Source organism: Nasonia vitripennis (assembly GCF_009193385.2).
Source record: "Nasonia vitripennis strain AsymCx chromosome 4 unlocalized genomic scaffold, Nvit_psr_1.1 chr4_random0007, whole genome shotgun sequence".
NCBI lineage: Eukaryota > Metazoa > Arthropoda > Insecta > Hymenoptera > Pteromalidae > Nasonia > Nasonia vitripennis.
In genome coordinates this window covers 835,522-855,605 of record NW_022279643.1, presented here as the reverse complement: position 1 = coordinate 855,605, position 20,084 = coordinate 835,522, and the positions used below count along the sequence as shown (strand labels likewise).

General features: G+C 36.9%; 1 protein-coding gene across 1 annotated transcript in view; it reads left to right on the top strand.

Moving 5' to 3' along the window:
• LOC103316546 overlaps positions 1–775 on the top strand; it is a 463,261-nt gene extending 462,486 nt beyond the window's left edge. The window contains exon 10 of the mRNA XM_031929967.2: positions 619–775. Within this exon, the coding sequence (XP_031785827.1) occupies positions 619–708 (90 nt within the window). The 3' untranslated portion in view covers positions 709–775. The remainder of the gene's footprint in view (positions 1–618) is intronic.
• The last annotated feature ends 19,309 nt before the right edge of the window (positions 776–20,084 follow it).

Below are 20,084 nucleotides of genomic sequence, written 5' to 3'. Positions count from 1 at the left end.
ATCGTAGAACCAAAGCTACCAAAACTATTAAAGTTACCAGAGATGTCAACCCCAAGTGATACCATAGAAGTCGAACCAGAACGAGACACCACCATAAATCAAGAAAAACGTTTAATTTTTTATCTGGACCCAACTAACTCGTACTTTGTAACTCGCGTTGAAAATAAAAATACCCCTAAAAATGTTTTAGAAAAGATGGATGTAGATGAAAACTCTAAAGAATAAAATAAAGTAAAAACCCCATTGCAACCAAAAATATTTCTCCTCCTATCATGATCCTAATTAACAAACTAACCGCACATACAAAAACACACAAAGACAACACAAGTATTAAACAAACATAGAAATAGAAAGGGGAACATTAATGATGACAATATGTGAGTCACAAATGACCATATTAATTGAAATGTCCCCGTTCATTTCTCCCTATAACCAAATTTCCACAAACAACCAACTAGAACTAAATAATAATAAAAAAAAAAATCAACATTATCAAACCCCATAATAATAAATGGACGAAAACTAGGAACCCCTAAAAATAAATAAATTGCATGACCAAATATGCTAAATCATACCATACAATCATACCTTTTGTCTTTAATTTTCCTTTTGTTATAGGAAAATGGATCAAAACAAAGTAGACGTCTTGGACATCACGGACATGGGAGGCGCCAAGGTCCACATAAAGTTCAAAGGCAGAGAAGATAGTGCCATGAAAAACTTCAAGATACATGGACCATGCGTCGTTTCCATCACATCGACAGCAACTCCATACCTATACATAGCAGACGTGCAATATGCAAATGAGGAAGACAAGAAAAAAGCAATTAAAGCATACACCAAGCCCAAGTATCAGAGTATAATGGAGAAAATGGGATACATAGAAAACAAGGGTTTAGTTAAAAATCTACAGGGTAGAATAGAACCGATAAAAGCCATACCTAATCACAACAAAGAGGGTCTAGGTGCAACAGCCCTAGACTATTATGAGGACCACCAAAACATCGGATTCATCACCGAGTAGAAACAATCATTACCAGCAATCATGGAAGAACCAGGAGAAGTCATGAAAGCAAATAAAATAAATGAAAAATCCATAACAATAGTCATAAAGGGAAACCCAGCACACATAGAAGCAGATCTAAAACAGCTTGGACCATGCGATATTAAAAAAATATACATGGACCAACAAGGACGTACCAGGCTGGCAATCACATATTAGATCTCAATACACAACAAGAAAGCTATAGAGTACGCAACAGGCCTAATAAAAAAACCGACAACACAATGCCTGATACAACTGCAAAGGGCCAACCAAGATTGGACATCCCTACATCCATGGTACCAGCTACAGAAATGGCACCACAATTGGTCTTCCCATTTTTGCCACCCGCATTACGACCACCATTATTCGCAACACCGACAACACCACCATTATCGGCTAAACCGGAAACAAAACCAAGCGAGAAACCTGTACCAATGCCACCACTAATTACCGGACCATTGGACGTTACAGCGGGACTGCGATTCTGTGCCCAAATACCTTTGGGCATGAAATTCGAAGAATTTACGAGAATTTTTGGCACATTTGGAACATTGGATCATATAACTTTCGTGCTGCACAAAAATCAAGAGCCAGGCACGCCATTGCGCAAGTACCTTGCCTTCGTGCAATACTTTGGAAAAGAACACGCGAAGAAGGCAATCGACCACTGCATCAAGAGATTCAAACAGAGATGGGCGACGCCGAGACACGTCAAAAAGCAAGATACACAATACAGGAAAAGATACCACATTTGCGAAAAACTCGCTGACCACAGAAACAAATTGGACCATGAGTTTGTGTGCAAAATACAGAACGGAGAAAAGTTGGACCTACATAAAAAATGCGGACAATACTTTCAGTACAAACACATAGACACCCATGCAAGAGAATGCAAAGGGATTCCAAAAAAACCCATAGAAGAAGAGACCAGCAACAAGCAACGGACAGAGAAGAATCCGCATCACCTGACGTAATAATAATAGAAGAGATAGACCTGGAAGAGCTATCACAAGGACATGGCGAAACAAACCGAGCAACAACAATAATGGACCAAAGCCTCTACACAGTCAATGGACCACAATCAACACTATGGTTCGAGGAAAATCAAGGCTAAGTCAAAGAAGAAGAAGACGACAAAATGAGTCTTTATAGTTATGCGCAACTGTCACAATAAATTTTTTTTTCTCTCTCTTTCCTCAATCTTCTATAAAAATTTACATTATATTTTATTGTAAAATGGTACCAAAAATAGGGGGACCCAAAGAAATAAATAATATATTTTTATACTACATTAAGTTTTTGATTGCAACCCTCATGTATTCAAATAAATATAACATAAAATATAACATTATAAACTAACAAAATGAAGAATCTAAACATAAGACAATTAGTTAGCGCAGGAAATCGAAAAGTACTAACAATTTAACATGTAAGGCACCCAATGTAAGACCACGGATCACAACAACAAAAGTAGGAATATTAATTAAAACACATGTCTAATACCCATAAATAATACTAAAGCAACAGAATGATTCGATAATCCCTGCAAGCACCCACCCGGACATAAAAATAAAACATTTAGGACCAACAGAAGTCTCGTCAAAGGCTCTAATCAAAATCCCACCAATCAAACACACCAAGTGTGTATTCAAGCCAAACAATCATAGGCTAAATGCATTAAAGAACCATGAGCGAAAGCATCAATATATAATATAACTGTGTTCATCCCTCCTAACCCCGAAGATGAATCTCACACACGAATTGCTCAGTCTCTGTATCCGTATTCGTTGTTCGTTAGACCCGTCCAGGATAGTCACAGCACAGTAGTCGATGTGCGGTTGTATAAGTGTCTCAACTAGCCTTCTGCGGAGAGTCTCAGTGGTGCAGCCCCTGATAAACCGCAGGCTATACAGGGCTTTATTTACTTTTTTCGTGATAGCATCCACCTGCGGTTTCCAAGTAAGTTTGCTATCCAATACAACGCCGAGACTCACGAGCGTTTCACTGAATGGGACGATCACTCCGTCCGGCAACGGAACCCCAGGCAAGTTCCATGATTTAATATCGTTAACGTTATTCATGGACCCGAAAAATATAGACTTGGTTTTGCCGGAGTTAAGTCGCAGACTGAAGCTCTCCGCCCAGAGAGAGAGAGAGAGAGAGAGAGAGAGAGAGAGAGAGAGAGAGAGAGAGAGAGAGAGAGAGAGAGAGAGAGAGAGAGAGAGGAGAGAGAGAGAGAGAGAGAGAGAGAGAGAGAGAGAGAGAGAGAGAGAGAGAGAGAGAGAGAGAGAGAGAGAGAGAGAGAGAGAGAGAGAGAGAGAGAGAGAGAGAGAGAGAGAGAGAGAGAGAGAGAGAGAGAGAGAGAGATATTAACAGGTGTGCTGCGCGCTGACACTTACAATATATTCGATGCGCTGTCAGTCTCCGCTGCGTCGCTCGATGTGGGTTGCGCGTTGCTCCGGGAATCCGCCGAGCTGATTTTGCCCTGTCTCTTCTCGTCCTTACGCTGCCCAGATGATCCTGCCCATGGCTGTGCCTTTCTTCTTAATCGGGCTGTTGCTCGCCCTGGTTGACCGGTATCACCATGTCAAAGTCCCGCTCCATTCGCTGCTCGCCTCGTCGAGAGCGCCAGACGCCTCTTGCCGCTATCGCAGCTACCGGAAGAGTGATCAGGCTCGGTTTTGCTGCCTCGTGTTTTGGCTCCCCTCTCCTGGCCCTTTGGGATGTGCTGTTGTCTCTTACGTTCGGCGACTCGGCGTCGTTTTGGGTATAGTGTTGGCTCCCGTGTCGCACTATACCTACTCTCTTTCTCTCTCTCTCTCTCTCTCTCTCTTACCTGTCCCTATGCTATGCTTCGCGGGCGACTCCTGTCGCCTCGGTATGCGTCTCGTAGAGCGCGTGTCGTATAGTGTATGTGTGCGTGAAAGCGTCGTTTACGCGCTTGTGCGTAATGTGCGCATGGCGCTTTCGGCGTGTGCATGTGCACTGTTACACCACAACACATACCAACTCTTAAATCGTAGATGGAATAAACCCTTACTGTCTTAACGAGGCTTAGCAATATATAAACAAACAAAGGAAATTAGACATAAATCATAAATTAAAATATAATAATAGTACATTGTACGACAAGAGGAGAAAATAGCTTTTCTCCCCATGTCCCATACTGTATTTTTCTCAGTGAAGGCATAAAAGGACCCTTTATATCCATGAAAGTAGCGTAGGTAATCAGACATTTCGAGTCGCGCACAATGCAGTTAAAAATTTTTATATTTTTAATTTTGTTCAGTTTAAATATTCACGCCCCTAAACATCTTGATTTTCAATCAGCTCAATTGCTTTATCAGGGAAAAATGAACAGCGGGGAGAAAAAATTTTCTCCCCGCATTACAATTTTTTTTCTCCCTGCTCCAACTCGAACTTTTTCAACCACGCTCGAAATGCACGATTTTCTACGCTACTTCCTGGCATGAATAAGAGTCCATTTCATGTCTGAGTTGGAAAAAAATCATTTCAGATGGCGGAAGAGCATTGCAGTAGCAACGAAGTACATTTCAGATCAACTTTTCAAAAAAATAATAATTACGACAAGTGGTCCAAAAAATTAAGAGATAAAAAGAAAAAGAATATACGAAAAGTCACTTATATTTTTAGAAACCCTCAAACCGTGCATCGCCGTTTTTTGCAAATCACATTACAAGCCAAAATATAAAACTTTTACAGACTTTAGAGAAATATCACCTTTTATCGGTTTAATAAGACTACCTAGCTAAGAAACAAATCACTATCAGTATAGAAGAATTTGTTAAATCTATAGCTCTTAATAGACCTAAATCAGGGTAATGAGATCAAACAAGAGAACAAATTATCACCGTCAGGATTTGGAGATTTTCTAGCCATAGAAGCTGGAGCCAGAATACTATAAGATATAATAGCAAAAATGGGAGAGAAACTAGCGCGCCACGCGCGTCCCGACGGCCGCATTGGCTTGCCGACTTGCATCGCTTCGCGATGCAAAGTGCGCAAAACGCTTCGTGTTTTGCGTCTAAGGTACGACCGCTGACGCTCGCGCTGCGCGCTCGCCCGACCCAGCTTTGCGCGAGCGTCAGGCAATCAATTAACGCTTTTGGGCCTTATAGGGCATATCACAACGAAATTGTTATTCAATTATATGTACCGAAAATCGTTTCTATGGTTGTTGTTTATGTTTAAGCGTTTTGCAAAAATGTTTGTCACGGTAAATAACTTTGATGATCGGAATAAAAACAAATTTAGATTTTAAGTTTGGGCGAGAGGAGACTCCTCCCAAAATTCAGCCCGATCGGTCGAAAATTCCGCGAGATATCGCATCTTACATATTTTTCGATGACAAAACTATAAGGCACTTCCGTGTCGTGGTCGTGCCTAAAAACTAAAGAGAATAATATACTAACTAAATCACATCGATCTAATTACATTACAGATGCACCAAGACAAATAAATCATACCATAAAATAATAATATTTAAATTGCACTAAAAACATTAAAAAACGATCTCACAACGTTAGGAATATTACCACACATTAAAATACAAGAAATTGCTTTCATATATTTTGACGTAGACAAATATTTTGAACAATAATTCATGAGCAAGTTTTACCTTAATTTAAGGGGGCACACCACCTGTGAAATTAAAATTCTACACGTGGCAAATCGTACACCATTAAATCCAACACGTGTATTTAATGGGATATCATATAAAATATAAACCATACACAGTAAAATTGTACACGGTCAAACTCTACACGTGTATTTCATTAGATTTTTATAAAATATCGTACAACATACGAACCCTACACACTAAAATTGTACACGGCAATACTCGATACATGTATTTTAATACATTTTTATTAAATATCGTATAGACTATAAACTCTACACAGTAAAACTATACACGGTAAAACCCAGCACATGTATTTAATAAAACGTAAACCCTACATAGTAAAATTGTACACGGTAAAACTCTACACATATATGTATGATAAATATATGGGCATAATTCCACACGAAAAAATCCTACACGTTGTTTGTCATTTATTGGACAAGTGCAAAGTCCTACACAAAAAACTCTGCACATTGTTTGTCGGTCATTAGACAAGTGTGGAATTCTACAAAAACAAATATACGCACCTGGTCATTGACTGTTAGATAAGTAATAATTTGTAACAAAGATCCATAAGATGGGCGCTGCCTGTCTCAATGTTTTAACAGTCCCTCTGTTGTAGACTGACAAATGCATTTTACAGATAAACGTCTTTCTTTTTCTATTATTAATTTGTACAATATTGACATTAAATTTTATTATTTCATTTTAGCTATAAAAATAATAAATTTAATATAATGAAATACAAATATTTAAAAAAAATAACAATATTTCTTATAAGTACATATTCTAGTTCCAAGAGCATTACCAAAAAAGTGTACTTCAAGTGGTAAGTGCTTCCATATTATTTAATACATCAGCATAATATAATTCATAATATTACAACATGGAACATAATCAAAAGTCGATTTATTTTGTAACTATTGTATTTTCATACGGGCGATTGCGCTGTAATTTGGCCCATTATAAATACCATGGGCATGTTAAAAATTGAACGGTTAAAAATCTTTATGAGCGATTAAAACTTCGCTAATCGCTTTTAGTTGAAACTTAACTGAATGTTAATTGGACAAGTTTAAAGTCCTACACAAAAAAACTTTGCACATTGTCAGTTATTAGAAAAGTGTAAAATTGTCCACGAAAAAACTCTACATATGTTCGTTGTCTTCAAATAAGCGTAGAACTCTACACAAAAAGATCCACACATTGTTCGTCGATTATTATAAGACAAGCGTAAAGTTCTACACGGAAAGCCACGAATTGTTTACGTAATTTTGCGCTACTGTATTTCGATATAGGACCCGTGAGCTACAATTGTCACCATAACGACTTTTGCTTCCTCCTAGAGGAAGCTTTGTAATAGTAAAATTTTAAGTTTCTGCTGCTAAAATTTTATATGATTTCGTCGAGCGGTTCTGAAGTAAAGAGCAAAAATGTAAAAACCATTTTTCTTAAAACTTTTGCTTCTTCTTAGAGGAGTGTCGTTGCACGTCGTTAAAGTCCCTCCCTTGCGAATTTTTTCACACTCTCCCGTTCTTGTACGATACATTTCTTGTATACCCCTCGTGCTGGTAATTACTATAGTATTTCGTTAAGAAAATTACTCCTTCGGCAAAATAATTAAAATTAATAGTATCAATTGGTAAAATTTTTAATTCTTTTTTTTGGAGTTCAGTAAGTTCATTATTATAAAAAATAGATCAGATCCAATATTATGAAAAATAACATTTTTAACACATCCCAGCATAAAGTTAGTACTTTATCCCCGGCGAGTCGGGAATAAAGAGCTACATGTATGTATATAGAAACGAAGAATTCAGAGGAATAAGAAGAATCAACGACAAATTTAACATCAGCTACTATATTTATAGCTATGGGAAGCACTGAGCTTATTCCCTGCTGTTATAATATATGCGACAGCAGAGCATACGATTGCCCTTGTGCGTCTCGACTTGGATTTTAGCCTTTTTGCGTGTGTGGATTATTTATTTGAAAACAATAATAAAAGCATTAACATACTGTATATTCAAACAATATTTCATGTATTGGAACTACGCATTTAGTTTGAGGAAGCTACGTGCCAATGAATTGGCAGCGGTTTTATTATAGCTAAGATCTCGACTGCTGTCTTACACAACCTCATGTGCTCATTTTTCCGAAATAAGACAAGGTTTTGAGACCTTTATTTTTCTTCTACTGTCAGAGAACATGTTGGAAAAATGCGACTATGACAACGATTTCACTGAGTCTGAGAACGACGAAAAGTACGAGGTCGTCCAGGACGATGAGTGAACACTTGAATATAGGTCGTCTCAATCACGACGTGTGAATTTTGTATGAAGACCGACGGTAGACACCGTACTGCGCTAGATCACGGGCCGGTCTGGGATCCCAGGAATGCAACGATGGACTAGATACTGAACATCGCTAAGTTGATCAACAACGAGAACAATAATGCGATCAAAGGCCACTCTGCATAAGCTTGTTTTTAAATGTTTGTGCTCTGACCACTCGAGATTGACGATGTTGAATCTCTGTAGTAGCGACTACATGCGAAGTAGTTTTAAAAAAAGTACCGCTAGAATAAAAATCCCCGAGCTCGAAAGAATCGGCACGTACAAGAGCTTTAGTTTATCACCGGAACAATTAGATAATCACGGTAGAGACAGCTTCGGACACCGTACAAACTCTACACAAAAATAACCCTACACGCTACACAAAATAATTCTACACAGGAAACTCTACATAATCGTATAACCTATTGTTGTCAACAATGTATAACAATATATTATACGATTGTGTAGAGTTCTGCGGTGTAGTAAAATTACAGAAAATGTGTGTAGGTAATTTCCGTGCAGTAAATATCTGTGTACAATTTTTCCATGCAGTTATTTCCTCTGTAGAATTATTTTATTTAGCGTATAGGGTTATTTTTGTGTAGAGTTTGTACGGTGTCCAGCTTCGGTGCCAGTTTATGGTCAGCGCCCAGCCGGCCAGCTCAGCCTGAGGCCGGGAAAACCCCGGAACTGACAGACCGGGGCGTTTATGGCTGGGGACTAATCCCGAGACCCGACGATCCCTGCATACGCAGGTAGGCCTAGCGAGCATCAGCAGGCTGCGGCGCTCGACGTGTCCTGCAGCCGGAGGACTGTCCAGATCGGCAGTCTCGCATGAGCATCCACACGAGTAGCTACGCTCTCGTGCAGTATAGTAACCATTCGATGTCTCAGTGTATGAGTTTATCTTCTAATTAATAAATACAGATTTTTAGCCTAACACGAGTTTAGTATATCGATCAAATTATTTCATAAATAATTTCTATAGTCCTATTAGTTTCAAACAGACGACGACCCCATCGATTTCAAAGATGATCTTCACAATCGTTCGACTCTCATCGGAGCCTTTCTTTACGGCAAGTATATATTCTTTCCGTTATGATTGTTTGAACCTCGACCTTATTGGCTGGAACGCCTCTTTGACCATGGTCAACTCCTCTAAACTTAATCGGGCCTCACATATCATCGGTACAACAGAGTTTCATTAAATAAGTAGAGGTTTAAAGAAATTAGACGATTCAGAGTTTTAACAAAAAAGAAACAGTAAATACAAAAAATTTTTTAAATATTATAAATAAAAATATTGGATTTATCCCGGATCGAGTGCGGCATATTGGGCAAATACGACCGTCCACTAGCTGCCTGAAGCACGCTCTACAAGCACAGGCATGGTGGCATAGTACCCACTGAACTTCGACTCTTGCATCCCCGCAAATCTTACAATTAATGAGTCGTTCAAGCGCGGTCACTTCCACGCGGAGGTTTTGGATGCTTTCCCTTAGTTGGCTGATTTCCTCCGCTGCTTGTCTCGCTGCTTCCGCTGCCTGTGCAGCTGCTTCCGCGACCTCACGAACAAGTTGAGAATTCTCTTGCTGCTGCTCCCGCAGACTTCTCTGAAATTTGGTAAATGTGAAAAACTAATTCTTACATAACCTTACAAAAGAATAAGTATAAAAGTACATTAAGATTGTATTAAAAACAAATTAATAATAGCTTTAAATAAAAGACGAATCATGTAAAAATATGTGAATTCTAATTTTTTAATTATTAGTAAATTATAATATTAATTAAAACAAGAACTCCAACATGATGAAGATACTAGTTGCAGCAATCAAAAAGATATTAAATATTGTTTTTATTACCAGTTATTTATGTAAGGTGCATAGAATTCATTAAAAACAGAATATCAACAAAATTAGTGAATAAACCACATCTGAAAATTCATTCCTATATAGTACATTATGTGTAAAATAGCACAATGACATTGTTGACGTAAACAGTTTCAATATCAACTATATACCATACGGCTTATAGCTACTGAAAGAATCGTAGTATCGATTTTTCTTAGAAACTCAAACTTATACGTAACCAAATACAACGATTACAAAGCCAACTAGATCAAAAAACACAATGCTGACTATCACGAGCATATCCTTACTTTTACTAATTTCAATGCGACGCCTTCAAAGCCTACTGCATCAATGATCGAAACGCAATAAATTAAAACAAAAATTCACTATTGCGGTTCTCCATGCAGCGCCTCTGAAGCCTAGTGCATTGGTCATCGCGACGCAAAAAATTACGGAAATACTGTTGCTTCTAACAATCTCAACGCAGCGACTCTACAGCCCATTGCATCAATGATTGAAACGCAAATAATTACAAAATAATACATGACTGTTGCTGTTCTCGATGCAGCGCCTCTGAAGCATACTGTTTTAATGCTAAAGCTATCGATTTTGTGCACACGGTATCATCTCTTATCACCGGTATACATATCGCCTGAAGTTATTTATTGGTTAGATATGTCACAGCTTTACTGCGAACGCCAATAAAATTGGGTTGACAGTTACCATTGGAAGCCAACTCCTAGAAATCGGGTCCACCAGCCAATTCACAGCCAAAGCCAATGGAATTGAGTCTACCGATAAAGGCTACTGACACATTGCCACAGTCGGAAAATCTTTGGACAACATATTTTTTCGCTCCAAAAGCTATCGATTTTTGGCACACAATATCATCTCTTATCATTGGTATAAAAACACGTTAGTTACTATCACCATATATACCCACTTTATGCGTATTTCGGAGCAGCGCCTCTGAAGCCAACTGCCTTAATGATCGCGACGGAAACTGTAACAGAAACATCCTCATTTTTACTCATTTTGATGCAGCGCCTTCAAAGCAGACTACATCAATGATCGAAACGCAATAAATTAAAACAAAAAATCACTATTGCGGTTCTCGATGCAGCGCCTCTGAAGCCTAGTGCATTATGTCATCGCGACGCCAAAAATTACGGAAATACTGTTGCTTCTAACGATCTCAACGAAGCGACACTAAAGCCTATTGCATCAATGATCGAAACGCAAATAATTACAAAATAATACATGACTGTTGCTGTTCTCGATGCAGCGCCTCTGAAGCATACTGCTTTAATGCTAAAGCTATCGATTTTGTGCACACGGTATCATCTCTTATCACCGGTATACATATCGCGTGACGTTATTTATTCGTCAGATATGTCACAGCTTTACAGCGAACGCCAATGAAATTGGGTTGACAGTTACCATTGGAAGCCAACTCCTAGAAATCGGTTCCACCAGCCAATTCACAGCCAACGCCAATAGAATTGGGTCTACCAAAAAGGCTACTGGCACATCGCCACAGTCGTAAAATTATTAGACAACATATTTTTTCGCGACAAATACTATCGATTCTTGACACACAATTTCATCTCTTATCATTGGTATACGAACACGGTAGTTACTATCACCATAAATACCCATTTTATACATATTTCGGAGCAGCGCCTCTGAAGCCTACTGCATTAATGATCGCGACGGAAACTATAACGGAAACATCCTCATTTTTACACATTTTGATGCAGCGCCTTCAAAGCCTACTACATCAATGATCGAAACGCAATAAATTAAAACAAAAAATCACTATTGCGGTTCTCGATGCAGCGCCTCTGAAGCCTACTGCATCGGTCATCGTGACGCCAGAAATTACGGAAATATTCTTGCTTCTAACCATCTCAACGCAGCGCCTCTAAAGCTTACTGCATCAATGATTGAAACGTAAACAATTACAAAAAAAATATGACTGTTGCTGTTCTTGATGCAGCGCCTCCAAAGCCTACTGCTTCAATGCTAAAGCTATCGAATTTTTGCACACGGTATCATTTTTCATCACCGGTATACGTATCGCGTGAAGTTATTTATTTGTTACATATGTCACAGCTATGATTTAAAAATTAAATAGTTTCCTATAAGGGTCACGTATTTTCTCAGCAATATTATTATTATACAAGTAAACTAAATACTCAAAGAAATATTAACGGATCGTGTTTATTCTATGTATTTTTGATAGAAATTTTAAAATCACAGTTGGAATTCTTGTTTTTGTCTTAACTTCAGATTTGTTACTAAATTTGCAAAATGTATATTTTTCATAGATTATTAAAAGTTATGTAATTAATTACTTTCTCAGTAATAAGTTGGAAATAGAAAATTAAACGTATAACGTTGAACGTTCAATTTCGTACTTAACATTTACATTCGATGCTTCTTGCTTTATTTGTAACAATAATAAAATAAAATAAATGAGAAATGATTAAAAAATCTAAATAAATTTTTTCAGAAAGCATTTGTTTTCTATTTCCAATATAATATAAGCAATAAAACTCATATTAAATGTTATTGCATGTAGTTTGAATACGCCTTTTGAAATTTAACCTCTTTTTGTGCGATCGAGATAGGGCTTGATTTGGTTGTCCACCGGCTATATCTTCCTCGTCCATATCTAATGAAAATATAATACAACGTTTAAATTTCTATTGATACAATTCAAAGAGTGTATTTTATAAGAATGCTAAATTTTTCTGTTCGGCCTTTTTTAAATAGTGTGCGTATGTGACATGTGTTAGGAATTGCATCTACAATTATTATAATTTTATCTACATACACTGATCGTTAATAGATACCTCAAACATTTCTAACATCCGCCATGGCACCTTCTATAAGAAATACATGTCAAATATTTCGAAGTACTGCTTAACGGCCAGTGTACAACTAAAATTTATTAAAATAGTATGGAACTGGAATTTCATGGGTTAATATTTCACCTGCATCTTCAATTGACGATCTCGACCGATCTAATAAACTGGGCGATACAGCTTGACTTCTTGGCGATTGCCTGCTTCGTTCGTTAAACTGCAAAGACAGGGTCGATGCTGAAGACTGAGGCGAAGCAGGTGATTGAGGTGAAGTGGGCGCGCGGGGTAACTCACGCAAATGGTGTAGTAGCTTAAAGAATTATCTTTTTGTAAACTTGAAGGACTCTTTTTATGTAATTTTCATTAAATAATGACGTTAATTTTTTAAGAGATTAATTGTATTTCACAGAAACTTACGTTTTTGGGAACAAAATGAAGTTAGTAAAAGACATCAAAGACATCAAAGATCATCAAGTGCAGTTTGAAACGCAAAAATAAATACATGCATTCCAAAAAATATGGTGTGCACCAAGGGCTAAACGTGCTTTTTGGCATCGTGTGGTTGCAGTACTCGTCTGCGGCTCGTACTGCAAGCTCCACACTTGGCTTAAAAAAGTCCACTTTTCGCTCTTCGAACACAATATAATATTTTATTCGTACTTGAATTTCATTCTAAATCGATTAATATTTTTAATGCTTCATTGCTTAGTTGATGCAACGACCCTATGTGTGATAAGATGAGCTTAAATTAAATTGTGCAACATTCAGTATTAACGCATGTTGTAAGTTATAAAAACAAATTTACGAAAGTAGTACTTGGGAAAACACTACATTTTTAAGTGGTTAATACGATATTAATGTCACATTTTTTATTGATTTACCTCCCATTGTTGCTCAGGCGATTCGGATCGGTCGGGCGAAGATACATGTAGTACGTCATGCATTCGTTCGGGCATCATAGGCGGTAAATCACCTTCAGAAGGTTCATATTCTGCAGGTGGCAGATCAACTTCCCGAAGATTCGCTGGCTCATTTACTTGTATACCTACAAGTGGCAGATCATCCTCAAAAGAATCATCTGCTGCAGGAGCCAAAATAGCTTCCGGAATATCAGCTGCCGGTACATCTGCTGGTGGTAAATAATTCTCTTGAGGATGATCAGCTGCAATTGAAGGAACAGCTTCTGCTGCATCAATGCCTTCTCCGCGGCCTTCTCCGCGGCCTCTTCCGCGTACCCTTCCACGACCTCTTCCACGACCTCTTCCGCGACCTCTTCCGCGACCTCTTCCACGACCTCTGCCGCGCTCCCCTTCACGTCCACCTCTACCGGGTCGCAACTGCCTCTCTTCGACTGGCAAAGCCTCTTCAGCTGCTGCAGCCTCCACATCTGCCTCCATAGCTTCAACTGGTGGATGTTCTTTACCTCGCAAAACATTTACGGGGTTTGGTGCAGCTTCAATTGCATTAGCGCGAAGAAGGCCTCTTCCTCCAACACGGTTGCGACCTCTTCCGCGGCCACGTCCTCTGGTCCGTGCTCCTCTTCCATTACGTAAGGGAATAGAAGCTTCTACTTCTGTTTAAAAAAATTAAATTATTAAATAAATTCAAAGTTCTCTTTATAATAGGAATCTCATCTTCCTTACAAATCTATGATATGTACAGGTTTGCGCGCGCGCGCGCGTGTGTGTGTATCCATACATGGATGATTCCGCCATAACTTGCACATTTTGGATTAGAACCCTCGAAACATTTATACATTCAGAAAAAAAATTTGCTGTTAATGTATTAAAAATAATAAATAAATGCAATCGGCAGAAGCTTAAAACGTAACTATAATGTAGACCTGAAATAGAAATTTCGTGACATGTCCTAAATGCTAATTTGGATATAAAACGGTACGGTATACAAAAGTAATTATAAGGTTCATTAAAAAAATTAAAAAGGTTTATTAAAAAAATTACTACGTGTACTTTATAAAATATAATATTATAACAACACTTTTTTACAGTTTCATAATTGAAAAGGGCTATTTATTATTAAAACAGTGAGCTTATCTTGTGCCCATTAATTTGTAACAAAATGTTGAGTACTACGCTTTTGATATTGAGAAGTATACTAGTATCACTTATAGGTGGATTCTCAGAAGATAGTTAGGTTACGATTTACCAAGAGTAACTATAGGTACTCAATTAGAGCTTTGGCCATTAAGAATTATTCGAATGAAAGCTAGTATTTATTACAAATATACATAAGAAAGCCACGACCGAATGGTGTGAAGCTAAGATAGACATTAATTGACTTGTGCGGTGTGTATACGACTACGGGTCTGTCTAAACGTCTTCTAGGTTATAACGCGCAACGTTAACTGTTTAATCTTTAGTCATACTACAAACGTCCTGCAAAGCCACCTTAGCAACTATCTCGAGATACCTTTCTAAAGCAATAAATATTAATCAGGATTTTATTTGTTTCAATATTTCACAAGACTACTGATAAATACTACAATAAACAAGAATGACTTTTCTCCTCGTAAGATTCTGTGTTAAACACAAAAAATGAAAATGCTTATCACTTTCCTTATTGTGCCTTGCAGATTTTCGAATTTTTTTACTGCAATCAAATACTGTTTTATAAGTAACAATTGTAATAGTGACAAAATTATTTATTAAAAAATAGCTGAAGGGGGCACAACACTTTTAAACTATGAAAAAATCGATTATTTTTATTGCTTATTTTGACAGGAAATGTTCCGTAGAACACGCTCCTCAAACCCGTTTATCAAAAAAAAAAAAAAAAAAAAATCCCGCAAAGTTACAAGCAAAATACTAAAACAAAATTGTTATCGTTTTATCGTAAAATTGCGTATTTTTCATTTCTTGTATAATAGGACTAACAATTTTAATTTTAAGTTCTATAAATTCAATCTAAATAAAATTTGTATTGTCAATGTTGAAAATACTATTTTTTTACCGTAGTATAGACAGAGCGATCGTTCTGCTCTTCTGCTAGCAGATAGAAAATATTTCAAAACACAGCTGATTTAGTCTTGGGATGTGTTTTACACTGAGTAAACACAGCTGATGTCTTAATACATAAAAAAGCTGATATTTCTTAAAAGTGTGTTTAAATTAATCTAAGTAGTGTTTGTAGTGTTTTTGGGGTTATAGCTTATAGATTGTAACCCTAAAAAGAAAGAAAAAGTAAAGTGTTAGTGTAAAAGCAGAGCAGTGAAGTTATTTAAAAAAGTGTGAAGTGTAGTGATTTTAAAAATATGTGTGATAATAGAGATGCCAAGGGAAGGTTTGCGAGTACCCATCCTGACAAGAAGTACTTTCGAGGAAGAGGCAAGAAGAGGCAAAGAAGAGTTCTAGGAGCAACATGCGAGGATGAACCTGCCAACAGGACAAGACCTTCCAGTTCAGCAAGAAAGATACAAACTCCAGCAGTGGAAGGAACCTCTGTGGTCAGGAATAGATTGATTGATATCAACATTCTATTTCCTGCTCTCGAGGAACTTTTGATTTTCAAACAATGCCATGGTCAAGTTAAACTTGGCGAATCTGAAGCTCAAGGATTAGGATTCAAGATTAAAGTAGTGTGCATTGAGTGTGGTCAGCTGGCAGCTATCAAGTAATGCAGAAAAGTTGGCGTCTAGAACCATGCTTGGGAAAACAACAGAAAAGCAGTGGTTACTTTTCGTGCTCTTGGACTTGGACACGCTGGTCTATCAACATTTTGTGGGTTGATCGACTGCTTGAAACCCATGGCTCAGTCTGCATATGATATAATCAACGAACAATTTAGTGAAGTATGCGAGAAGTTGCCAAGGACTATGAAGACTGCAGTGATAGAAGAAAAAGCCGCTACAGAGACTTGAGCACCCGGATCAAACACCTGCAGGTTAGACTGGTAATTTTTTGCAGTTTTTACTTGAAGATTCTACACAGTGACCAAAAGAAAAGATGAGTATAAAGTGTTCTTATTATCAAAGATAAAATAACCTTTTTATCACATTTTTATGAAAATTCATAAAATGCCTTTTTTTGATTGCAGGTAAGAAAAGCCGTACAGAACCCAGAGGTATGAGTGAATATACCTCATAATTACTGAGAGTCAAGGTCTATGTGTGTGGAACATAGAAAACTTGGTCCCAAAGGATTTGGTAAGCACTAATTTAAGTTACACTTTCAACAATTTTCATAAACTTTAAACTTGATTTTCTCTAAATGACATTTTTACTGATTACAGCTCACTGTCTGTAGGATTCCAAGTGAACGCATGCTTCTTTTGGGCTCAAACTCAAGGATACTTTGTACACCTGTAGTTCTGGTATGAATGCAGGGATTTTGATTTGAATATTTAAAAAATGTTTTATACATAAAAAGGTGCCAGAATAAGCAAAAAAAAGGAAAAAAAAACAGTTTTTTCATTGCCAAATTATTTCTAAATATTCAAATTAAAATCCCTGCATTCACACCAAAACTACAAGTGTACAAAGTATCCTTTTTAAGTTTGAACCCAAAAGAACCATTCGTTCACTTGGAATCCTACGGACAGTGAAAAAGTTTACAAATTCTTGCACCGAGTGCCGCAATGGGCCAGCAGGAATAATGAAGGTTTTAGCATGATACAATTACAGGTATTAACGCTAAATATATCTGTAAAAAATGTCTAATGATTTACTTAAAATTTATGAATTTTTCTCAGAGTTCTTTTTTTCAGGGTTTAAAGGTGTGTCCCCTGAATACAGTTTTGTATTGCGTGTAAACCTAGATTTTAAGTTAACGACAACAAAGATTAGCACATTTAAAATGTAACATTGTTCAAAGATATTGAATTATAAAGTATATCATTATAAGTGTACTTGGTGCATTCAAGGTAAGAATTTTCAGATTTAGCGTTTTTAGATATTAGCTCTAGCGTCGCTATTAACCAACCACATTCCTTGATTCATCAGAATCAAGCAATCCACTTTCGGCTTCAATTTTGCGGTATTTTAAAGTGCATTAATACAGTAATGCTTCTTACTACAGTTATTATTAAAAATAAAAAGAAAATTGATTTGCAATTGTTAATAATAATTATATAAATAACTTTAATTGAAAGTATTTAAAGAAATGGTATTGCAAATTATATTATTGTTAAGTATTTTAAACCAATCTTGCAAAATTAAACAAAATCCAAATTTTCAAGATTACAAACGTATAAATATTTAATTTTATGATGAAAAAGTTATAATGTGCTATTCTTAGTTGAGAGTGGCGTAATTTATATGTTAATTCGATAGTAATTTACTAGTATTTACTCTCTATATGAGGGTTCGATTCGGTTCAACTCTTGATTAAGGGCAACCAAATCGCCGGGCCAATTCCACCGTAGTAAACCAGCATTGATATTAGCTTCATATCGTGTTTCGATTACTCCCATCATTTTTTTGAGATTATCTATTACATTAAATTGATAACTTATTGAAAACCCTGCGGGACACAGAGTACAATTTGATGACAATCTTTACAAATTGGACACAGATATAATTGTTACCTAAGCAAACACACTGTAAAAGAGGTTCAAATGAGATGCGAATTATAAATAGGTCACTATAATTTTAATTAATTAAAAAGTATAGATAGTGTGACCCTGAAGGACCGGAGAACCGGAGAACCGGAAAAAAAGTGTTCATACTTAATATAATGTATATTTGTACATAATCAAACACACTGTAAAAGAGGTTCAAATGAGATGCGAATTATAAATAGGTCACTCTAATTCTAATAAATTAAGAAATATATATATAGTGTGACCATGAAAGACCGGAGAACCGGAGAAAAAGTGTTCATACTTAATATAATGTATAATATAATATAATATAATATAGTATAATATAATATATAGAGTTTCTTTCCTTATTTCTAAATTATTTACAAAATAAGCTATTTTATTTTTAATTTTTTTTTAATGATTTGATTCAAGCTCAAACCATAATGACAAATATGCACAATTTATTTAATTTATTTTTACACGACCGGAAGTGTCTTCTCTTTAATCTGAAAAAAACATAAGATTTATATATCATAATAGCAATAGGGTAATAGGGTTATTGGATTTGGTTTTGCGGTTATGGGTTCGTAAAGTTATGTGGTTATGAAGTTATTGGATTTTTGGGCTTTAGGGTTATGGGGTTTTAAGATTTCAGGGTTATGGGACAAAATAAATTTATTCCTTAAAATTAGTTGAGGTATTCATACAATCATTTTTAATTTCCAAGAAATATTATAAATACTAAAAAAGGCAGAGAGTTTATCGCTAAAATCGCAAAACGGGCCTTTTTCCTTGAATTTTGGGGCCCCCGAAAACTATTGTGGGCCTTCTCAATATTTTTCTCTTATTCAAAAGAAAAGAAGTACTTGATACAGCATGAATACCGTATCAATGACTACGTCCGCATTAGTTGATCCAAAGGCACCTTTTCGAAAGGGTTCAAAAAAAACTTTTGCGAAGAAATTTTCAAAATTAAACGCGTAATTCAGCGGCAAGGTTTTTACACATACGAATCGGAGTATCTTAATAGTGAAATCATCGACGGATTTTTTTACAACAAGGAATTAATGCGCGTAGGCGCTGCTCGTATGCTAACTGATCAAGAATTCAAAATAGAGCGTGTAATTAAAACCAAGGGTCACGGAAATAAAAAACAATTGTTTGTCAAGTGGCTGAGATATCCCGATAAATTTAACTCTTGGGTAAAAGCGAGCGATGTCAAAGGTGTTTAAACTATGGATAACGAGGACAGCTTTTATCTCGTGCTACCGAGTAACAGCAGCTTGGTCTATTTTCCCGATAACGCGACAACTTGTTTCAGCACGCATCTGTAACGCGATATAAGACTGACAGGACATTGGCAGGTGGGTCAAGCCGAAATCCACGTACCGCGCACCGTTATGCACATTCAAGAACCCAAGGCGTACTACACTTTTATACTTAGCAGTGAGACCAGCAAAGACGGCGATCAGTACTACAATTTTTCTCATGGAATATACGAAACTGTGGACTAACTGGCCGAAGAATTGAACAAAGTACGTGATTTTCGCAAGCATCAAATACTTGCACCGACTGAATTTCAGAAAGGCTAGACCTTGAGACGTACTTGTAAATGTAAAGAACCTCATTATACGCTTTAATGAAAAAATTCGGCGCATATTTGGATTCGAAAATGCCGCGCACAGAAAAACGGACACTTTTCGAATTTGGGTGTAAGCAATAACATGGGTAGCAGATCTGCCTCTTTGATACGCGCTGTGTCCGATCAGTTTTACGTATATACATATGCACAGCGTACACGGT